The sequence below is a fragment of the Plectropomus leopardus genome, chromosome 8, assembly GCF_026936395.1.
Source record: "Plectropomus leopardus strain MGB_pleo_1.0 chromosome 8, ASM2693639v1, whole genome shotgun sequence".
Classification (NCBI taxonomy): domain Eukaryota; kingdom Metazoa; phylum Chordata; class Actinopteri; order Perciformes; family Serranidae; genus Plectropomus; species Plectropomus leopardus.
Genome location: NC_142183.1, coordinates 21191955 through 21212133, shown reverse-complemented (window position 1 = coordinate 21212133; position 20179 = coordinate 21191955). Strand labels below are relative to the sequence as shown.

Here is a 20179-nt window from a genome sequence, read left to right as displayed (position 1 = left end):
CAGGAAGTAAAACCAGACATGAGACGAGGAGTGAATCTACAAAATAAAACAGGGCAGAGAAACATGATTGAATACGTAAAAAAAAGGAAAAACATAACAGAAAACCCAAAGTCCACACTGTAACACAATATAAACAAAAATTCGGAAACATGACCAATAATAATAATCATCATCATCATTATAATGAATAATATAATTTTAACAATAATAACTGTTTGGCGTTATGCATTCTTGCCACTGACTTTTCCATATATGTTATATCCATTAAAGATTGAAGCCACCATATCTCACAATGTTAACGAAAGTGAAAATAGTTTATGTATCCGCCCTGTGATTTGGATCTGCTTTAAAATTGAATGCGTTCTTACTTTCTTACTTTCCCTAATCCTGTTTACAAACAGACAAACAAACCAAGCTGAAAACATAACCTGCTTGGCATAGGTAAAAAGCAGAATATACCTATCTTACTGTAACAGTAGCAAAAAGTAATTTTAAGATGAGAAAAAGGGTAGAAATATATATAAGATGGATAGATAAATTGTTTTATGTGCTGCCTACAATATTGTCCTCAAAAGATTCGATCGTTTGCCCCTCAGTTTCTCATAGCACTATGAGACCAAACAGTGGATCTACTTGTAAAAGGTTTCCTAGGAACAAGTGGGTGTATTTTGTAATTAAGCACACCACAAGTTATGCTGTGATTGCCTCAAGCGTGTTAGAGTGTGGGTAGGCTGTAGCTTCTGTGGCTGTTGCTAATGGTGGAGTAATATAGAAATAATTAATTATATTGCTTCTGGAGGAGGAAGTTATGAAACTTTTAAAGGTGAAGAGAAGAGTGCGCTGTGATTCATGGCCACAGAGCACTTGTTTGTGAGGAGAGGAGAACTGGAGAGTAGATATCTTAAGTTCAGGCACTTGCACATTGAGAGGTGTCCTGTGTGCAATCATCATAACAAGACAGAAGGTAGATAACTGGGTCAGTAACTCACCCGCAGTAAGTCCATGTTTGTTGTCGTCTTCATGAGCACATTATTGTTACAGTTTATATTCCCAGCCAAAGAGAAACTGAGAGGGAGAAGATCAGATCTGACCATCTGCCATCAGCAGACAGGGATGAAACATGTTTGTCTAAGGGGGTCTGAACTGTTGGTTTTTCACCATTCCAGGACATTGTGCTGACTCTGAAGGATAAACTGTCCATCCGGGCCATCGAGTACTTTGCCCTGGTGCTAGAGCAACAGTACAGCATCACCAAACTGCTGCTGCTGCACGAAGACGAGCTCATACAGAAGGTGAAGGAAACCGGGCATACACAAATCCACAAGCAAACATATTGTACTTGGGGATGATGATTCATATTAGGTGTAATTCACTTTGATGTAACTTTCAAGCATAACAGAAGAGCTACAGACAAAAGGGTAGTACCTAGCTAAGGATGGATGCAGTGCATTTTATTTTTTCGAGCTTATGTTCATATTTTTACCTTTATATTTTTTCCACCAGGTGGTGCAGAAGAAAGACTCCCATGACTACAGGTGTCTGTTCAGGGTGTGTTTCATCCCCAGAGACCCCATGGACCTGCTGCAGGATGACCCCTCTACCTTTGAGTACCTCTTTCTACAGGTCAGAGAAGCTGATTCTCTTATCTACAAAACGATTTTCTGTCTGTCTCCCTCTCCATCTCCCTCTCTCTCTGTGTGTTAGAGGCTTTGAAGTCTGACTCACCGATGAAGACTGTGGCTATAAACCTGCCACTAGCTGTCTGATTAAGGCCGGCATCTCCCTCCCTTCTGCTGTCGGCATATCACAGTTTCCAAATCCCCTTCTCTACGGGAAAAGACAATAACCTCAGAGCTAACAGCCTAAACACTGAAAGTATCAAGTTTTGACAAAGATTTGGCTCGTGCAATAAGGCATGCCTTCTTCGTTCTTTCAGTAAAATGTTTTAAAGATCTACAATGAATAAAACAACATGTAAACTCACCTCAGAAAAGCCCAGACTCCACCTCACTGGACCTTTGTGTCTGATGTTGATCTATTTTCTGATACGGCCAGTCGGAGTTTACTTGTTGACTTGCTGAAGTCTTTGTGGTGTGTTCATGTGCAAATTTTTGGTGGAGGCACAGGCAACTTGAGGCAATGCAATGGGCAGCCTTCATTGCTGCTAGCTCTGTGATGTTAGTTTAGTGTGTCTTGGCCTTTAAGGCACCTCTATCAAATTATTTTTGTCTTTTTTATCAGTGAAAGTTGAATCTTCTCTTGAGGATCCATTTTAATAACAGTACTCGCCTCCTCTCGTTGCAGCTGTTCCACCAAAACAAGCTACCCCACGAAACGATTTTCCCAGGGCACTATCACTGCATCCTGGACTTAGCACTACCCAAGACAACTGTGATTAATTTAAAGAAATGCAAACAAGCCAGAGAATTTTCCCCATATAGCAGAATGATAATGTTATCCTCCAGAATTTTCTATGGCGCTAACACAACGCTGTGGAGATAGGTCTGGCTACACGAGACGAGAAAATTTATGGCATTCAACTTCAATCAGGAGACCTCTCTCTCATTACTTACACATGGAAACAAAGTATAAATGTTCATACAGTTAAAAAAGGGTTAGTGGTGCCAAATGAAGCTGTGTTCTTTAACCTGCTCAAAAAAACCCTACAAAATTAATTAAAAAATCAAAATTAAGAAGATGTTTAGCGTTAAGCCACAGTGGCTCTTTCCTACATTAGTTCAGAACTTTTCTAATCTCTTATAATAAGATGCATTACTGTGGCCTTGTATCACCTTGTAAACATTTTGTTGAGTTAACAAAGAACTCCTGCATACAGTTGGATACGTACTTAATCATATTTCAACACGGATGAAAAGCCTCAAAGCCACAGTTTGTCTTTGCATATTTGTGTTGCACAGTACAGCATTGGGAGTGCCACTTATGTCATGTTGATTTATTGTTCTTAGAGGAGTCTTTGGCTCCTGCTGCGTTTGTTTTTGCTGTATGAGTGGCACTTTGGGTGTCCCAGTGTTGGTTTTTCTTAAGAAGACGCTCACAAGTGTTGTGTTTTGCAATGTCTCACTTGAAGTGTATGCTGGTGTATTAAACAAGCAAATATAAAAAATGTGATGCTTTTCAGTTGCACAACAGTATGTTAACTGTAATGTTCATGGGTATTTGTAATGCCTGTCTGCATTATGTGCATTATGTTGTGTCTGTGTCTGTTTCCAGAGTGTTGGGGACGTGCTGCAGGAGCGTTTTGCAGTAGAGATGAAGTGTAACACTGCCCTCCGCCTGGCTGCCCTGCACATGCACGAGAGACTAGATAGTTGTGGACAAACCAGGGCCTCTATCAAGAATATTATGTGAGTCATATCTGTTTGTGTGACTTTGTGTGTGCATGCCATTTTAGTGTCACGCTGGTGGGACACTATAGCCTTGACTCCAGTACTCCTCATTATAAGTTTGGTGCAATTATGGTGATCTAAGAGCTTGAGCTTGCTCTACTGCTGTAATCATTGTGATTTGTGTGGGATAAGGGTGCATGCTAAACACCTAATCTATTAATGTGATTGGAACATGTTTTTGTATTTGTGTGTGTGTGTGTGTGTACAAGGGTGTGGTTTTGTTCTAATTCCTGTGTGTGGAGCAAAGGTCTTTTATTGCCCTCTTTCTGTCTTTCGCTGATCTAAATGCAAAAAACAAACTTGAACACAAATCCCTCTCCCAAAAGACCACCTTACTGACGCACTGGTCATAGATTAATATGATTAGATACGTCATTGCAGTCGTAAATACTCTGTATTGCAGACGCAGGGTTTTTTCCACCTCAGATTAAATGGATGATTTAGTCATAGTTGCATTCCAGTTAAAATATTACTGTTTAGTAACATCTAGTGGCAGCTTTGGGGAAAGTGAAAGAAACATCATCAGCAGATATTCCTATTCCACAATTCTAAATGTGCTTTTTGGAATTTTTTCATTAGTGAAGTCTGTTTTTGGTTATAATGTAAAAAAAAAAGTCAAGCTAAGTGTAAGGTAGGTTTACTGATCTCAGACATAACATCTGGGATTTAATGTTTATGACGATTTATATGCATGGCATTATGTTACCAAATTTGACAGGAGGGCAGCTATGTTCCCGTGGTCTTCAGTTCCCAAGTTCAGTATACTGTTTACATGCACACACTAACCTCACTATTGTGTTGAGGTCAAATTTGACCCATTTCAAGTTGAAATGTTTAAGATTGAGATGTTTAATATTTAAGAAATAAACTAACCCGACCCTAAACCACTTTAATAAACTTAATAAACTAAACTTTAATAAACCTGGTACTGTAGTTCAATTTCACTTCCAATTTCCAATTTCATTCCTGTGTGTGTGTGTGTGTGTGTGTGTGTGTGTGTGTGTGTGTGTGTGTGTGTGTGTGTGTGTGTGTGTGTGTGTGTGTGTGTGTGTGTGTGTGTGTGGTGATGGCAGGAGGGAATTTGGCATGGACAGCTTCATCTCTCCCACACTGCTGAGCAACATGAGGGAGAAGGACCTGAGGAAAGCCATCAGCTACCACCTCAAAAAGATCCAGTCCCTGCTAGAGCCACGCCAGAAGGTAGATACAGACTGATGGATGAGTGGACGGAGGCATTGAGAGACGTAAAGAGATGATAGTGGCAGTATAGTAGAGGCTTTAGGCCACTTTTTAGCTGACACTTGCAGTGACTTGCTGCTATAATCCACTGGAGGTTTAAAGTGGTGGTAACGTGACAGGTTGAGAGGAAGCTAGATGGTGGGTGGGAGGATAATTAAACAAAAAGAAGAGGTGGTCTGCTTAGGTTATGTTTCTAGGAAAATAAGTGGAACATATTTTTCTGTGGAGAGAATTGTTTTGGTCAGTGAGCCAGTCATCAGATACACCCTGGTTTTCTTTCACTCTGTCTCCTCGCTGTCTGCCTCATTGTTTTTCCTCTCTCTTCTTCTTGGACTGCTGTTGTGTTTTAGGTCATCGCTGCAACTCAGGCTCGGTTGGCCTACCTCACTCAGCTGGGAGAGCTCATTTCATATGGGGGACGGTCCTACACAGCTACAATGATGGTAAGGGTTAGGAGCCCGAATTTACCCGGTGGGTCTGTTTATGAATGGATATAACACGTAATAACTTGATTAGAATTCAGGGTCTGTATTACACGTTTTCATTCAAAATGGTTCAACAAATCTAGCTGAAGGGAACCTAGATGTTATCTTGCCAACTCCAGGGATATGTAACATTTGTATGTTACATATGTAGCAATGTGTTGAAACTTCATGCTTCAATTTTTAATTTTAAGTCCTGACAACACTCTGGTTAGGTTTAGACACAAAAACTACTTGGTCGGGGCTAGAAAAGCATCATGTTTTGGCTCAAAATGCCTGGTTTGGATGTTAAAAACACTGTAGGCTATATCCATGCACTGCTCATACACATACATATGAAAAGCAACGCACCAGAATTCTTACATAACCCTTGTAATCATGAGGCAATAATTTGTATGTAACCCACATTTTCAGGAAGGCTGCAATCACATGATTGCACTGACGGGATTAGAAAAGGAATTAGTATAAACAGCGAAACTCTGCAAAAGGAGGCGGTTGGTGTGGTGGATGGGTCAAACAAACACAGGACTTTACCTCGTGAGACCGGTGTTTGTGTCCCATTTGAAACCAAGTTAATTTTGAGTTATTTAAAGGTACTTAGTCTTCATTTTTCCTCCTACTTAAACCAATTTACATAACTTGCCTAAACCAAACCTACCTAACTTTGTTAAGTATGCAACATGGCAGCACCATTTGTGGGGCAATGTGTTAGATATCATACGAACTGTTGGATAAGGATAAATTGAATACGGCCTGACTTTTGTTAAACAAGACCCACTTTTGTTGGTCTTGAACAGTGAACGGCTGCTTGGCAGCTGTCTTACCGAGGTGTCATGTCATTCACCATCCCGTCTTTTTCTTTATGAGAAACTCGGCTCATATACTGTACACGTAGTCTGAACTTCATCATGTGTATAACATGTAAAAACATAACGTGCCTGTGATTTAAAGAAATGTACAATGTCAGAATTTTATTTTGAAGCCTGGGATGTATCTGTCATCTCAAAGCACATTTGCACGTCTTCTTCCTCCTCTCTTCTGCTCATTTTCTTTCATTTTTCAACCTTTACTCGCTCTCATCCACACTCAGCTTCAGGACAGGGAGGTGCCGGTCAGCCTGCTCGTGGGAGCGAAGTATGGGATGAGTCAGGTCATCAACCACAAGCTCAATGTGATCTCTACACTAGTGGAGTTCAGCAGCATCAGCCGAGTGGAGCTGCTCTCTGAGTCGGACAAAGTCAGCCTACTGCGCATCTCACTGCACGACATGAAGGTAGGGAAGACATCGAGGTTCTCGACTCTATTATTCATAAACATCTAGGCACTCGTTAACTGACACAGATACAAAAAAAATGGATATTCACTCACCACACCATATTCACGCCAAAGCTCACGCTAGAGTGAATGTAGGTCAAGCATTTCTCCTCCAGTACACAAACAGTATGCAGCCTGAGGGGGTGTGTGGTAGCTAAATAAAGCTAATTCTCTGGACTCAAAGGTGACTCTCTGTCCCTCTTTCTCCCTCTCCATCGCCTTTTCTCCCTTACCCTTTGGCTTTAATCACTTTACCTTATCGTCTGCAATGCCCTCCCCCTTGCAGCCATTTGCCTTACTGATGGACTCTCTGGCAGCCAAAGACTTAGGGTGTCTGTTGGGAGGCTACTGCAAACTCCTTGTGGATCCCAGTGTCAATGTCTTCCGTCTGGGGCGCCCAAAAGTGAGGGTGCACCGGATACCTGCTGAAGAAGGTGTGTGTGGGAAGTTCGCCGTAATAGAGGGCGTGTGCTATGAATCCCTATCAAGTGAGCAAAAACTGTTTCACTTAAAATTATAGCTTTCTGGCTTTGGCCATTTGATAGATATTTCACATATGTCACCATCCAGTACGGGTACGGTTAAAAAGCAAGTCAAATAATATCATATTCTAAAGCATATCCTGCTCTACTAGTTTACTTACATATTGGTTTGCTTGTTTGTTGTTTGTGGTGTTTCTAGGTTATGTGTCTCGCTGCTGTAGTGACTCAGATGACTCAACAGATGAGGATGACCCAATGGATTCTCAGAATTACAAACGGCCAGACCCAGCAAGTCAGGACTGGGAGGAAAGGAGAAGAGAGGAGGAAGAGAAGAGGAGAGAGGAGGAAAGGAAGGAGAGAGAGGAGCACAAAGGCAAACAGGAAGTTAAGATAATAGTGACAACAGAAGGTACGGAAAATGAGGGTGATGAAGAACGAGGAGCAACAGGAAGTGGTCTGCGTAAATTTAGTGTTATGGATGAAGAAATGAACCTGGAGACCACCTGGTACCACACTGACCCACGGGTCACCAGCAGCTTCTCCAGTTTGTCCAGTGGCTCCTTGAGTGCTGCCCTGGAGGAGAGCTGTGCCGCCGCCAAAGCCCCATCTCGTCTGAATGCACTCCATGGACCAAGCACAAGCGAGGATCTACCAAGCCTGGACGTTCACCACCCCTACCTCCTGGATCCAAAACGCCATCAAGGGCCCCTGCGACCCACCAACCTCAATTACCGTGGCAATGATAACTCTTGCCTCTGCTTTGCTGAACTCTCCAAGGCTGATTTCCTGCCCAGCCCGCCTGAGGCTACTAGTGATGATGACGATGATGACGAGGAGGAAGAGCGTGAAATGGAGGGACTCAGACGCATTTCTAAGATCCCGAGTTCAAGAGATTTGAGAATGATTGACAGCATACCCTTTCAAAGATCCCCCATTAAAAAAAAGAAAAAAATCCCTCCCAAAGTCCCAGTAAGGACGAGTTCAATTCCTGCCGACAAAGCCAGAAAGGCTGAACAGCGCCTTTCCAAGGAGGAAGAGAGTCTGTTCCTGACACCTTCACCCAATCCAAAACCAGCTCTTTTGGTCAAAGAAACTGCCTCAGAGTCTGAAGATGAGTTTTTTGATGCTCAGGAGAGATTTACTCCTCCCGTTCCCGACCTTTCAGGTTTGTTACAGCATGTCTGTTGTGACTTTGCATAGTAAAGACAATTTGTCCTTGTCACATTTTTGCGAGGGTCCTTTGTTGGGTGTTATGTTTTTGTTTTTTATGTGATGGCAACATGAGACAACACTGAAATATTAATATGATTAACCCTTTTAAACCTAAGCAAATTGGTTTGATTTCTTTCAAAAATCATGGTGAGATGGCAATGAGCAGTGAGCAATTAATGAAAAGTTACGAGAAAATCAACTAAAAAAAAGCAACAAAAAAGTAAAAAAACAAAAACAAGCAAGGAAATGACCAGAGAAAAATAGCATAAATTAAAAAATATATATATTTGTATAATTTTTAGTTACATGATTTTACATTACAATTATAATGATTAAAAAGAATGTTTAGTTAGTTTTTGATAATTTTCCAATAATTCTCACCTTCCCTTTTGAAAACAAAGTTTCAGGTAATTTTCATTGTCAACTTTTACTAATTTCTTGCAAGTTGTAGAGCATTTCCTGCCAACTTGGTCGTTGCCTTTTCCCCATGTTTTTGAAAGAAATCAAACCAATTTGGTCAGGTTTCAAAGGGTTACATATACAATTATAATGATTACAAATATATTTTTCTGGACATTTTTCCCTAGTTTTTGATACATTTCGACTAATTCTCCCCCATTTTCAGGTCATGTTCATTGTCAACTTTTACATGTGGTTTTGAAAGTAATCAAACCAATGTGCTGAAGTTTCAACTGGTTAAATTGCTTGTGTGAGGTGTCTGAATGCAGCACAAGAAAAGTTATGTCAAACCAGGTTTTAAAGGGTTAAATGAGATGGGGAAAAGACTTGTGTATAAATCCACTGACATCTTTTTTTTCTGCCTGTTCCTTTTGATTTGTCTCTCTTACAGACGCTGAGCTGGCTGACCGGCGGAATGCTAATCGGCTGAGTGGAAGCTGGAACGGTCCTCCAGCCGTCTCGGGGAAAGAGCCATCATCCCCCCTTGCCAATAAAGCCAAATCCTCTAACATCAAGAGGGAAGTGGAGACACTTAAAGGCCCCACAGCTCAACCTCCCAACAAGCAGCCCAGTCCACCAAAGCCTTCTCAGAAACCTGAAGTTAAGGTCAAACCGCCATTGGCACCTAAGCCCCAGCTGCCTCCCAAACCTCAGATCATTCCTCCCAAATCCCCCCAGCATGGGAGGTCATACGCCCACTGCAATGGGGACGCCTCTGGACGTCTGTCCTCTGAACTCCTGGAAATGGAGCCGGACACCATGGAGTTCAAATCTGTCACATCTGGGTCAGGTGGACTGCCTCTGTCGTCCCCCCTGATCACAGCCGTACGTTACAGCAAGCAACCACTCCCTGTTGCAACGCCACAAAAAGAGGAAAAGACTAAAAGGCAAGAAAACAGCCCGAAAAAGAAGAAAGATCTTACGCATGAGAATCTTGCAAATGTCGTTTCCAATGATAAAGCACGCCTTCCTGATGAAAAGGAAGCTCCTAAAGTTGAGGGGAAAAGCAATGAGACTGTCCCACCCTCGAAAAAGCCGCCAAACCTTCCTGCTATACCTCGCTCTAATTCAGGTTCAAAGCTAGCCATTCCCCCTCCAGTGCCCCCCAAACCCACTTCTCCCAGCAACTTCCACCCCTTGTCCCTACCTGCTAGCTCTCCTGTCTCCCCAACTGATCCGAACAAAGGGATCTTCAAGGATGGCGTCACTCCGCCAAATGGAATCCATCCTTGGAGCAGTCGCAATGGCAGCGTCAGGAGGGTCTCTCTGAGTCATGAAAGCCTGTCACCCAAAAACACAGACGCCCCTCTCACCCTTACAACCTCCCTCACTTCAACCACCTCCAAAGGCGTTGTGGGCCTTGAAAACAGAGAGCCTGGAAGGTCTGGATCTGGATCAGACTTGAGGACCAGCTCCTCCAGCCTGGGAGGCAGACTGCCAGCCTCGGCCCTGAGAGGAAAGATCCAGGCTCTGCCTTGGTACATGACCCGTTCTCAGGAGATTTTGGGAACTCTTGACTACCCCTCTACTAACTCCATCAATGGAGACACATCTGGATTTGGCTCTGGCTTGTCTGTCGCCAGTGGTTTATCAGACTTGAATAAGACCCCGGTCAAGGAGAAAGAGACTGTGACCTCAAAATCAGACAGGAAAGGGGACATTTTAGAGGATGGAGCGGAGGTTGTTATAGCCACCATCAAAGAGGCACAGGAAGTGACATCACACATGAAAAAGGCCAATGGAACAAACGGCTCCCACCCTAATCTGACTTTTAAAGAGAACAGTGCTCACAGTGGCAGCGTCTCATCAGAGCAGCCTCAGTCACGACCACATTCAGCCGTGGGGTTGGGAGGCGTCTCTAACATGCAAATCGGAGGTGACTCACCCACCTCGTCACTCGCCGACACCACTCCTCCACAGCAGCACCGGGAGGCTTGTGGCTGCCGCACTGTTTACGCCAACTGTTTCAGCGGAGACACTGAGGATGGTATAAGCTTTGACGAGGAGCTCACCATTTACGAGTTCTCCCGCCGCACACGCCCCAAACCTGCCCGACCCGCACCTGTGTCTTCTCCTACAACACCTTCTCCAAAGCCTAATATTCTGTCACTGCTGAGAGACAACCCCCGCCCGCTCTCTACTTTCTCCACTGCCTCCTCTGAGCTCAGTCCGCTAGTCTCACGTCCGGTTTCTCCCACAAACTCCTTTGGTGGTCCTCTTCGTTCACTCACCAACAAGAATTATGGTGGGCTGAAGGGAGGTTTTACCTCTCTACGTCAAGATATAGACCAACTCCTGCTGGTATTAGAGAGGGGGGCGCTTGAGCAGTCACAACAAACATCATGTCAAGACTTAAAGCAGGATATCACAGGCCTAAAAGTAGGGCCTGACCTAAACCACAACGGAAATGGAGTCAGTACGACCCCGGCACCAAACACAAATTGTACTGGGACAAGCACCGTCGCCATGACAGAGGCAGAGAGGAGTCTTCTCCAGGCAGAGGCTCGACGATTGGCATCTGGGTGTCAGCGGGCCACACGTGTCGGCTGGGCTCCTGATGAAGCTCTACGCTCATTATCTAACAGCTTCAGTGCCCTGGTTCAGTTGTCAGCCGCCTGCCTGCGAACAAACCCCTGCCCCGGTTGTGACATCTGCCATAACGCAAGTCTGGTCCACGGGGATGAGGACGATGAAGACCAGGAGGCCATGGACAAGCTAAAGGAGATCGTGGGTCTGTACCGAGAGTTTGTTGTAGCTGTTGAGACAGCTGGAACTGGCGGCGGGGTGGGGGGTAAGAGCGTGTCCGGACAGGGTCAGGGGGAGAGCGATGGGGTGAGGCTACTTGCCAAACGATGCACTGTCCTCATCTCGTCCGTATTCGCACTCACACAACTCTTCAGGACACACACATCAGACGCCGCGGACACGCCTGGCCGTGTACCTCTCAAATTTTGACCTGTGAACTTCTACCTACTAACAACCTGCTGATTCTCGAGGAAACGGCACAGAGCGATCTGGTGTGTAACCCCTGTGTTCTTGTACAGTAAGTGCCATGCACACCACAGCACACAAACTCTGACCCACATCACATGTACCCACATGGAAAACACATAAACAAAACCCGAAACGAAGAGAGGACACTTCAGTGCTTGGCCTCTCCTTGGACGCATATGGACTATGCATTTGTACATATGAATTTTATAATTATCTTATAATTCTCTTATTTTATGATACAATATGTGTATGTATGTAAGGATGGATTACCCATGTATGTATTTATGTATTTATTTTTACAATATTTGCACCATGGTCTGTGATGTGCAGGTCTCTGGTGGAAAAAAAAAAACTATGGATGTCACTGGAATTTTTATTTTTCCTTCTCTTTGAGACAGTATTATGTTATCTATTGCTGCTTTAAAGGTTTCTCCACTCCACAAGGTGTAATCTGTAAATTGTCATTTTTCAAGTTTAGTATAACGGTACGTTTTACTGATAAAATACAGACTTTATCACACTTGCAAAAATACAGTTATTAACTGATTTGTTTTATATGTGCACCTTTATAAGGATTTAGTTTTTCAAAATTACAGTCACATATAAATGCGATTATAAAACGGTACCATTACAAAGCAGGGAGAGCACTTTTGACTGTTACAGATTGCACCTTTTTATGAGACACATACCCTTGTGTAAAAGGTTTTTTCTACACTTTCCCTGGTCCTGACTGACTCTGAGTGAATGCCTCTTGGAAATACTCCCATTACCCAACCGTATGCAGTATTATAACATTAATCTAGTTTTCATCCAAAGGACGTTACATATATATTTTCCGGGAATGTGTGGATGAGGCCCAGAAGCAAAACAGGGGGACCTTATTTATGTAGTAGAAAAAAAAGTTTTTGACCAGGCACAAGAGTGACTGTTAAACTATGTCCAGATGTAGCAAAGATCCAAAGTCTTAAAACACTGAGCCACAACTGTTCCCCACTACGGTTTCCTGTTTGGGCGCACCACCTTATCAATAACATACTGACTGACAGATGGACTGACTGCTGTATGCTGGGGTCAGAACTGTAGATATACATTTATATCTTTGTGTCCTGTTCTGTCTCTACCTTAGTTTATGCCTATGCAAACATAAACTCCTCACCCGCCCCACAAACTGTATCCTTGTTTTTTTGTGCTAACATTGAAAACAAAAGCAGCTGCATTATGTTTGTCTGAATATAATGGGTGCTTTTCTTTGTTTGGAATGTTGGCTTTTTGTCTTGTTTCGGGGGAAAAACTTACTGCATTGTGGATTGCAACATTGTGCAAAGTTGCATGGCATTTGTCAATATAAAGACTCCTGTCTATACTGATGTCTGTGAATTGTCAGTTAAACGATTACATTGCTCGATCAGTTTGCTGATGTACAGTGTTCACTAAATAGCTCGTCCATAACACATGATGTCAACTCATTTGATGAGCCATCCGATCTGGAGAATTTACTTGAGCCACATATGACAACGTGAGGGTATACAAATATGATAAGGATTAGCCGAAATAAAGACCGCGTAATTGTGTTAAAGACAGCTGGTGAGGAGATAGGCATAAAATCTTCCAAATAGATGACTGACATTTTGTCGAGGTGGCTATGCTTGAAAAAAATAAGAAGGCAGGTCTTTTGTGCTTCCATTTGCCATGGAGGTAATGTCCAGTAGCAGTGTACATTCACAACATCAAGACATCCTGTACGTCTCAGGAGCATCTCTAGTTGTTCATCAAGCAGGCCCAAAGCGTGAAGAGTGCCTGTCACCCACTTGTTTTGTTTCTGTATGGTAAAACCGCATCATTTCATTTTCAAAGAGGACATTGTGTTTCTACACGAGCAGTCACTTTTCCGTATCCACATACAATGAAGTCGATGTACCAAGAAATATTGTTTGGGAATAAATTACACATTGACCTTAACAATGTCGAACGTCTGGGTTTTGTCTGTAGAACGGTTATCGACTAATTTCATGTCACAGCTCCCAGTTCATACAACAGGGTTCCCACAGTCATGGAAAACCTGGAAAAGTCATGGAATTTTCCCTTGTTTTTCAGGCCCTGGACAGTCACGGAATTAGTAAAATCCATTAAAGTTTTGGATTGTTGTGTGTAACAAAATTAGTTGCTACAGTAATACTATTTTGAGTATTACTATCGCAATTGATTTTTTTGGTGACTAGTTTTCATTTACTTTCTCGTTTTTTTTTTTATAAGGACAACACACAAACAACATTTCTGTAAACGTGCCAGTGTTCACCAGCTGGATCATTTTCAGCTGTAGTGCTTTGGCAAGATGTTTGCTAAAAAGTGGTCAGTTTTTGATGCAACATAGCTCTAATAAGTGCCAAAACCTTTTGTGACCATCGTGTACATTTCTTCATTCCCCCTCTACGTTTTGTCTGTCCCTTCATGTATGCCAGCTAGCACGAATTATGTCTGAATAGAGTTTGAATCTGCTGTGTTGAAACAAGAGAGAAAATATGTTATTACAGTGAAATATAACGTGTCCAGTCATGAATCCCAAAGTTTCAATACCTGTGCTATGCCCTACTAATACTTCAAAATTAAACAGCATTTCTGAGATGGAGCGATGTTTGTTTTATACATTGTGAGTGGTCATGGAAATTGTATTGTGGGTCTTTAAGAAGTCATGGAAAGATTTTGACTTTTTTTCCCATTAAAATGTGTGGGAACCCTGATATAAGCCCCTTCTTTAAATATTAAGTCTACAAATCAGGTCAGAAGACCTAACACTGAACCCTATGCTGAATATTTCAGCGAGAGAATGAACGGCAGTATAAATAGCCTATTTGTACCATCCCTGTACTACTAATACTGTTAATGAGGATTACTGTGGGATTTCCTTCCCAACATTGAGTTTTACTTCCACGAATGCGCTGTTTATCTATGCATGCAGCACCGGGGCCTCCTCTCGCTTTTAGTACTGGGAATGTCTCTAAATTATTCACAGAGAGCCAGCTGACTTAAAGAGCAGCATTTCCACTCCTGTTATTAAAATACGTTCTTAAATAATGAATTTTGAATGTATGAATTCAGGATTTTATCCAAGATGATAGTCATTCAGACATTTGTTGTGGGTGAAAGGAAACAGCAAGAGAGCGGAAAGGCTTTGTAACTACGCTAGCTCAACCCGCCCTGATCCAAAGTCCCCATGTCAGATTGCCCTTAATCTGATCATTATCTGCTGTCTGACTTCTTGACACTGTAATCTAGAAAGTCGCACACCTTAAATAAAAAATAAAAAAACAGAGTGTAGAGCTATTTCTACAATCAAATATGTAGCAGAAATAACAAACAGAGATGTAAACTTGAGTGTTTGCTCCATTCTTCGTCATGATCCAGTGTTACGACAGTCAGTTTGACAACAATACATCATTGTAACGATGACGCCATTTGTGTGATTGATGATACGGAAGGATTACGCTGCATTATTAGTCACAGGGACGACAAGCACTGTGGCCATAGGACACAAAGAAGCAACTCAGTGTCATAATATGTTGGTGCTGCTATTACAAAAGTAAAAGACTTGTCATTATAAAACATGAAATTTATCCCCATCAACACCCACATAACAGACTTAATCAACTGTCGACATTTTTAATGAATTGATTTTAAGCATTTGATTGCAAATATTAATTTGACATTTTTCCATAATGATTTGGTGACTTGTGCTTCAGGAAAAGTGGCGATTATAAACAGCATTTTTAATATAAGCGAGGGTGTCCCACTTTAAAAAACTGTATCAAATCAAAGTCTTTGTTTTGAGGAGGAAAACGTGACAAAAAAAATCTAAAAAGATACTCAGGAAACAGCACACTGTGGACAGTCAAAATGAAAAAGAACTGGAGAAATAGGCCAAGTGATCCATTTACATGGCAGCTTGAGCTTTTTGTGCCACTGAACATTACCCTCTGCCCCTGTCTTCTCTCAGCACCATTACTGCTCAGTCTCTCTCTCTGGGTCCAAGCAGCATGCCTTTCCTCTTCGGGCTGTCGTACCCAGCCAGAGCTGCTGCATGTTGAGTGTCTACTCAAGCTCGAAATCTGAGCCCATTATGTCAACAGATGTTACAGACAGAGAGGAGAGCAGGCGTGAGAGAAAATATAAAAACAGTGAGTCGAGGGACGGAAATACATTTATAAAACAACATCAGTTCACAAAAAGAAAACAACCACTGAGGAGCACTTTTTATAGTCAAACAGTAGCCCAAAAAAAATACACAATAATGCATAGTCAAATAAATATCAAATGTCATTTTTTCTGAAACTGCAAAAGTATTTTGTTAAAAACAGATATTGTAAAGAAAGGGGCAAAAAAAATTCCCGTGGGATTATTTGTTGCAACAAATTAAACATTACTCTCCTTTCCAATGAATTATAAAAAAACAAGTCAAGATCTGGGTGCAACTGCGTATTTTACTGACATCAATGGGCACTTCTCAAAACTCAAATAACACATGCCAGTAGCACTTCATAAAACAAACCAAGACAGTGTTTGACAAAACATTTTAGTTCCCAAAGAACAAGTTATGTGTGAGAGGACAAACTGTTTAAAATTGCCTGTGTGTGTATTTCCAGGAAAAGATATATCACAGATGTCATTTCAACAATTTGTCAAGTATTGGCCTCCTGATCTCATACACATACAGGCCGAATAGCTAGAGACGGAGCATAAAGAGCAATAAAACACTCAATTCATTACACTCTCCTTGACAATAAATGTTGGGAAATTTTAATGGTCAAAAGTACAAAAGTGTTTCACTGAAGTGGCAGAAAACAGCCTCACAGAGGAAATGCTCTTGGTCAAACAAACAGACTGATGTCGTCTACAAAACACCACAGCACACAGCACGTACGAAGAATTCAGCCACTTGAAACTGTGTGGGGGGAAAAAAAAGCGCTGGAGTTCAGTTTGCTCCACAACATTTCTGCACAGAGAGCAAACAAGGGCGTTTCGATTGGACCCTGGCACGTGTTTTGTATAGGCTAAAGCGTGTGTCTTGTTTTTAATACTTTGACAACAGTTAATAGTCAGTGCATGTGGCAGGTGGGTTATCTCACACTGACTGTTGGCCCCTGTCAGAAGTGCAACTTCACTGCTGTCTTTCAGTTATGGAAACTCCCCCGAAATTACAACTGGACAGCGAGTACATTGACTTTGTGATTTCCTTTTTTTCCTCAACAAACTGCTTCCATCACTCCATACAGCTTTTTCCCTTTAAAGGCTTTTTCTTCCTCTCTAGATCTCTATTCTGTCACTTTCCGTCCCCTCTTACATCAGCTTCAGCAGCAGCTCGTAGGTGGCATTGATGATCCCCCAGGAGAGGAGTGACCGGTGGTAGTTGAGGTGGGCTCCTCTGAAGAGCATGGCCAGGCTGCCACCCCTCTCTCTCCACACTGTTAGCAGCACCTTCCTACAGGGCTGGAAGGCTCCACCGACCTGAGACTGAGCCCGCGACTTGACCACATTTAATGGATAGAACATTATGCCAAGGGCTGCCCCCAACAAACCTCCACACACAAAATCAATAACCATATGACCTGCACGGCTACTGGCTTCTGGGAGCTGCTCCTTAATGGGCCCTCGGAGCCCGAAGAAGAGCACATTGCTAGGGCCATTACGGAGAAGTATGGGCACCAGACCACGGTAGCACTCTCTGACACCGTACTCAGTCAGAAGTGTCCGGAAGGTGTGGACTGTGTTGTTGAAGCGCCCGTGGTGCCGATGGTCTTGTAGGAGAGTCTGCACGCGCTCAAATGGCGTCAGAATGGCTTCTGTGGTTCCTGCCAATGCTGCGGCAAAGCTTCGGGTGAGCAGCTCCGGCATGCCACCGGCCCGGTCTAGTAAAACTCTAGAGAAGTCCTCATACAGGCCGAACATGATGGCCACTGTGGTGCTCTTCTGGAGCAGCGGGGGCAGCAGGCCCCGGTAAAGATTCCTCAGCCCGTCCCTCTGGAGCTGCCGCACCGCCTCAGTGGCCAGCACGCCGTGCAGCTGCTGGCGGAACAGCACCTTCTGGATGGGGAAAGTCACCATGATGTTGGTAAAGGCTGCGATGGAGCCGCAGACATAGTGCTTCCTTTGAGCGCCCAACCTGCCACTCAGAGCTCCAGCAGGCAGCAGGGAGTGGCCTCCTTTAGCCAGGGCAGCCTGAGGCTGAGGTGTCCGGGCCGACTCGGAGTCCATGGTGCTTACAGCCATGGGAGACCCAGTGCTCCACAGCGTGTTCCTCTAGTATCACATCAGCAGCGCACTCTTTTGTAAATTACGTATACCCTGTGAAAGAGAGAGGAAATATCAGAACTTATTAAATATCAAATATAGAAATAAATCCTGCAGTCTATAAAACATCAACACGGCGCAACTTCTTTTGTGTATATGACAACACTAGTCCTGATGCAACACACACACACACACACACACACACACACACATATATATAATCTCTATAATATGGGATACATTGTTTGGGGTCCAGATTATAAAGTCCGTACATGCTCCCGCTACATGCTGCCTTAAACAGATTGGACTGTTAAACCTCAGCCACCTGCCGTCAACTTGTACAGCCCGGCTGCACCAACTGGCCACTGATAACAGTTATTATACAACTCAACAATGTGATAAGTCATAGGGCAGGACTACGAACAGCGGAGGACACTCGATCTGTTCATTTAATGTTCATTTTAAAGCACTACATATTCATCTTTGTCATTAAAAGTTTAATGTAGTTTATATGAGAAGCTAGGGGCAAACCCTACAGCAGCAAGAGCAAATATGCTCAGATGAAAGCAAGACTGCAAACTAAAATATAGACTAACAGTCTTCACACCAAGGCAAGTTGTCTTGGAGTTGTCTAAATATACACCAAGGAGGCAACAGTGGTGGCAAAGCATTGAGGTCATTACAGGTCACAGTATGCCGACCAAAATACCATTTTAGAAATCATGACAACCAGTTTTAGGTCAACATGACAAGCCACACGACCACATGGCTGCTGACCTCTGAGAGCCTGTTATGCAATTTTTTGGACTTTTGAGGCGTTGCTTTTGTTCCATGTTGAGAGACTCTGTATGTCTGCATACATGCGTGCATTACTATTAGTGCTTCAATTCTATATGTTGCTGCTGTACTGCTGTTTAGTGCTGTCGTTCTTCTGTTTCTTGTTATTTTTCATGGCTTGCGTTCTGTCTTGGGAGTTCCTGTTTGATGCTATAAAAAAAGTTTTGCTGTCTTTTTAGTGCCATGCTGCTGTTGTTATGTGAATTTTATCATTTTATACTGATCTCTAAACTATTGTATGTTATTCTCTTTGACCTTTATCCTTTACTGCTGCAAAACTTGAATTTCCCCTCTGGGGATCAATAAAGGATAATCTTATCTTATCTTATTTTACAGGGTTTAAAAGATCTTACCAAAAGACTACCGTTGACAGTTAGCCTGATGGCTAACACTGGCACACTTACAGAAAAAATATTAAAAAATAATAAAAATAAATCAATAAATATTTATGTTGTCCTTATAAAATAAATGAAAGTACAATAAAATACCTATTGTAATGTATTCTTTAAACCAGGCAAAAACATTTATACTATAATGATATCCCAAACACAAGACGATACCTATTCATGTTCATATAGTTTTGATGCTGGAGGAAGCAAATATTTTCAGATTTTGCATAATGTTAAAAAACAAACTCATAATAGAGATTTGACCTAAATCAATTGATTTGACTTACTATTACGTAATCCCATATTGTTCCCCTTACTAAATCTTCCGCGAACACGCCCTCAGCTTCCTGTGAACCATTGTCGTGTCATGCTTGTCCTAACATGCACCCTGTCAGTGGGCTGATGCGGACATAACTACCTAAAATCCCTTTATAACAAGCACACGAAGCAGCATTAGTAACAGAATTAAAAAGTGGCTAAAAAATCAGCAAATCATCGGTGGGCTAGCGGGCTTAGCCACACAGCTAGACGCCCTACTGTCGAGCTAATAAACTAGCTATGATTAGCTCGGCAGTGACAGGGCCTCCTCGGTTTGTGTTAATAACAGTCAATCATGTTCATGTTTAGAGTAAAGAAAGGACACGAGAGCAAATGGCTGCAACGCTACACCAAAATACATGTCAGCTTAGCATGCTAAGTGCTAGCACCATCAGAGTCAAAACGGACAAGGGTTGATTGATGATTGGTTAGAGACTTCGTTGACAACATCTGAATGTCAAAAAGCGTCTCACAGTTATTTGGACGAGCAACCGCAGGGCTCGTAAATTAGTCTTTACCTGCCGTTTACGCCGGACGCTGTCCTGACAGGTGGAGTGCACTTTTCTGCAGGGTAAATGGGCCACAACTGTAGGTCGTGTCTGCAGCCCCAGCAGCAGCAGGTGACCGCAGCGACGCATCATTAGCGCATGCGCACTACTGCAGATCTCAGAGTATGTGGATGGGGCAACGACCGTAAACAGGAAAAAAAAAACATTCTGTTTCTATGGCAACAACTGATTCCGAGGCGCTTCTTTCGGTTGCAC

At 42.7% G+C, this 20179-nt stretch overlaps 2 protein-coding genes across 6 annotated transcripts in view; one reads left to right on the top strand and one right to left on the bottom strand.

Moving 5' to 3' along the window:
- Nucleotides 1–13551, top strand: part of frmpd1b (FERM and PDZ domain containing 1b) — a 38476-nt gene extending 24925 nt beyond the window's left edge. For 4 of the 5 annotated variants that reach the window (XM_042493059.2, XM_088081136.1, XM_042493058.2 and 1 more), the window contains 9 exons: nucleotides 1167–1292; nucleotides 1504–1623; nucleotides 3232–3365; nucleotides 4481–4607; nucleotides 4997–5089; nucleotides 6219–6401; nucleotides 6729–6930; nucleotides 7124–8089; nucleotides 8987–13551. In XM_042493059.2, coding sequence (XP_042348993.2) covers nucleotides 1167–1292; nucleotides 1504–1623; nucleotides 3232–3365; nucleotides 4481–4607; nucleotides 4997–5089; nucleotides 6219–6401; nucleotides 6729–6930; nucleotides 7124–8089; nucleotides 8987–11550 — 4515 coding nt within the window. In that variant the 3' untranslated portion in view covers nucleotides 11551–13551. The remainder of the gene's footprint in view (nucleotides 1–1166; nucleotides 1293–1503; nucleotides 1624–3231; nucleotides 3366–4480; nucleotides 4608–4996; nucleotides 5090–6218; nucleotides 6402–6728; nucleotides 6931–7123; nucleotides 8090–8986) is intronic. The other variant, XM_042493060.2, reaches the window with a different exon arrangement.
- A 1679-nt stretch (nucleotides 13552–15230) lies between these two features.
- Nucleotides 15231–20083, bottom strand: LOC121947917 (mitochondrial nicotinamide adenine dinucleotide transporter SLC25A51). The gene is made up of 2 exons (XM_042493112.2): nucleotides 19934–20083; nucleotides 15231–17925 (listed from the first exon to the last, which is right to left on the bottom strand). Exon 2 carries the CDS (start codon nucleotides 17848–17850, stop codon nucleotides 16921–16923), a length of 930 nt encoding a protein of 309 aa, XP_042349046.1. The 5' UTR covers nucleotides 17851–17925; nucleotides 19934–20083; the 3' UTR covers nucleotides 15231–16920.
- Between the last annotated feature and the right edge of the window lie 96 nt (nucleotides 20084–20179).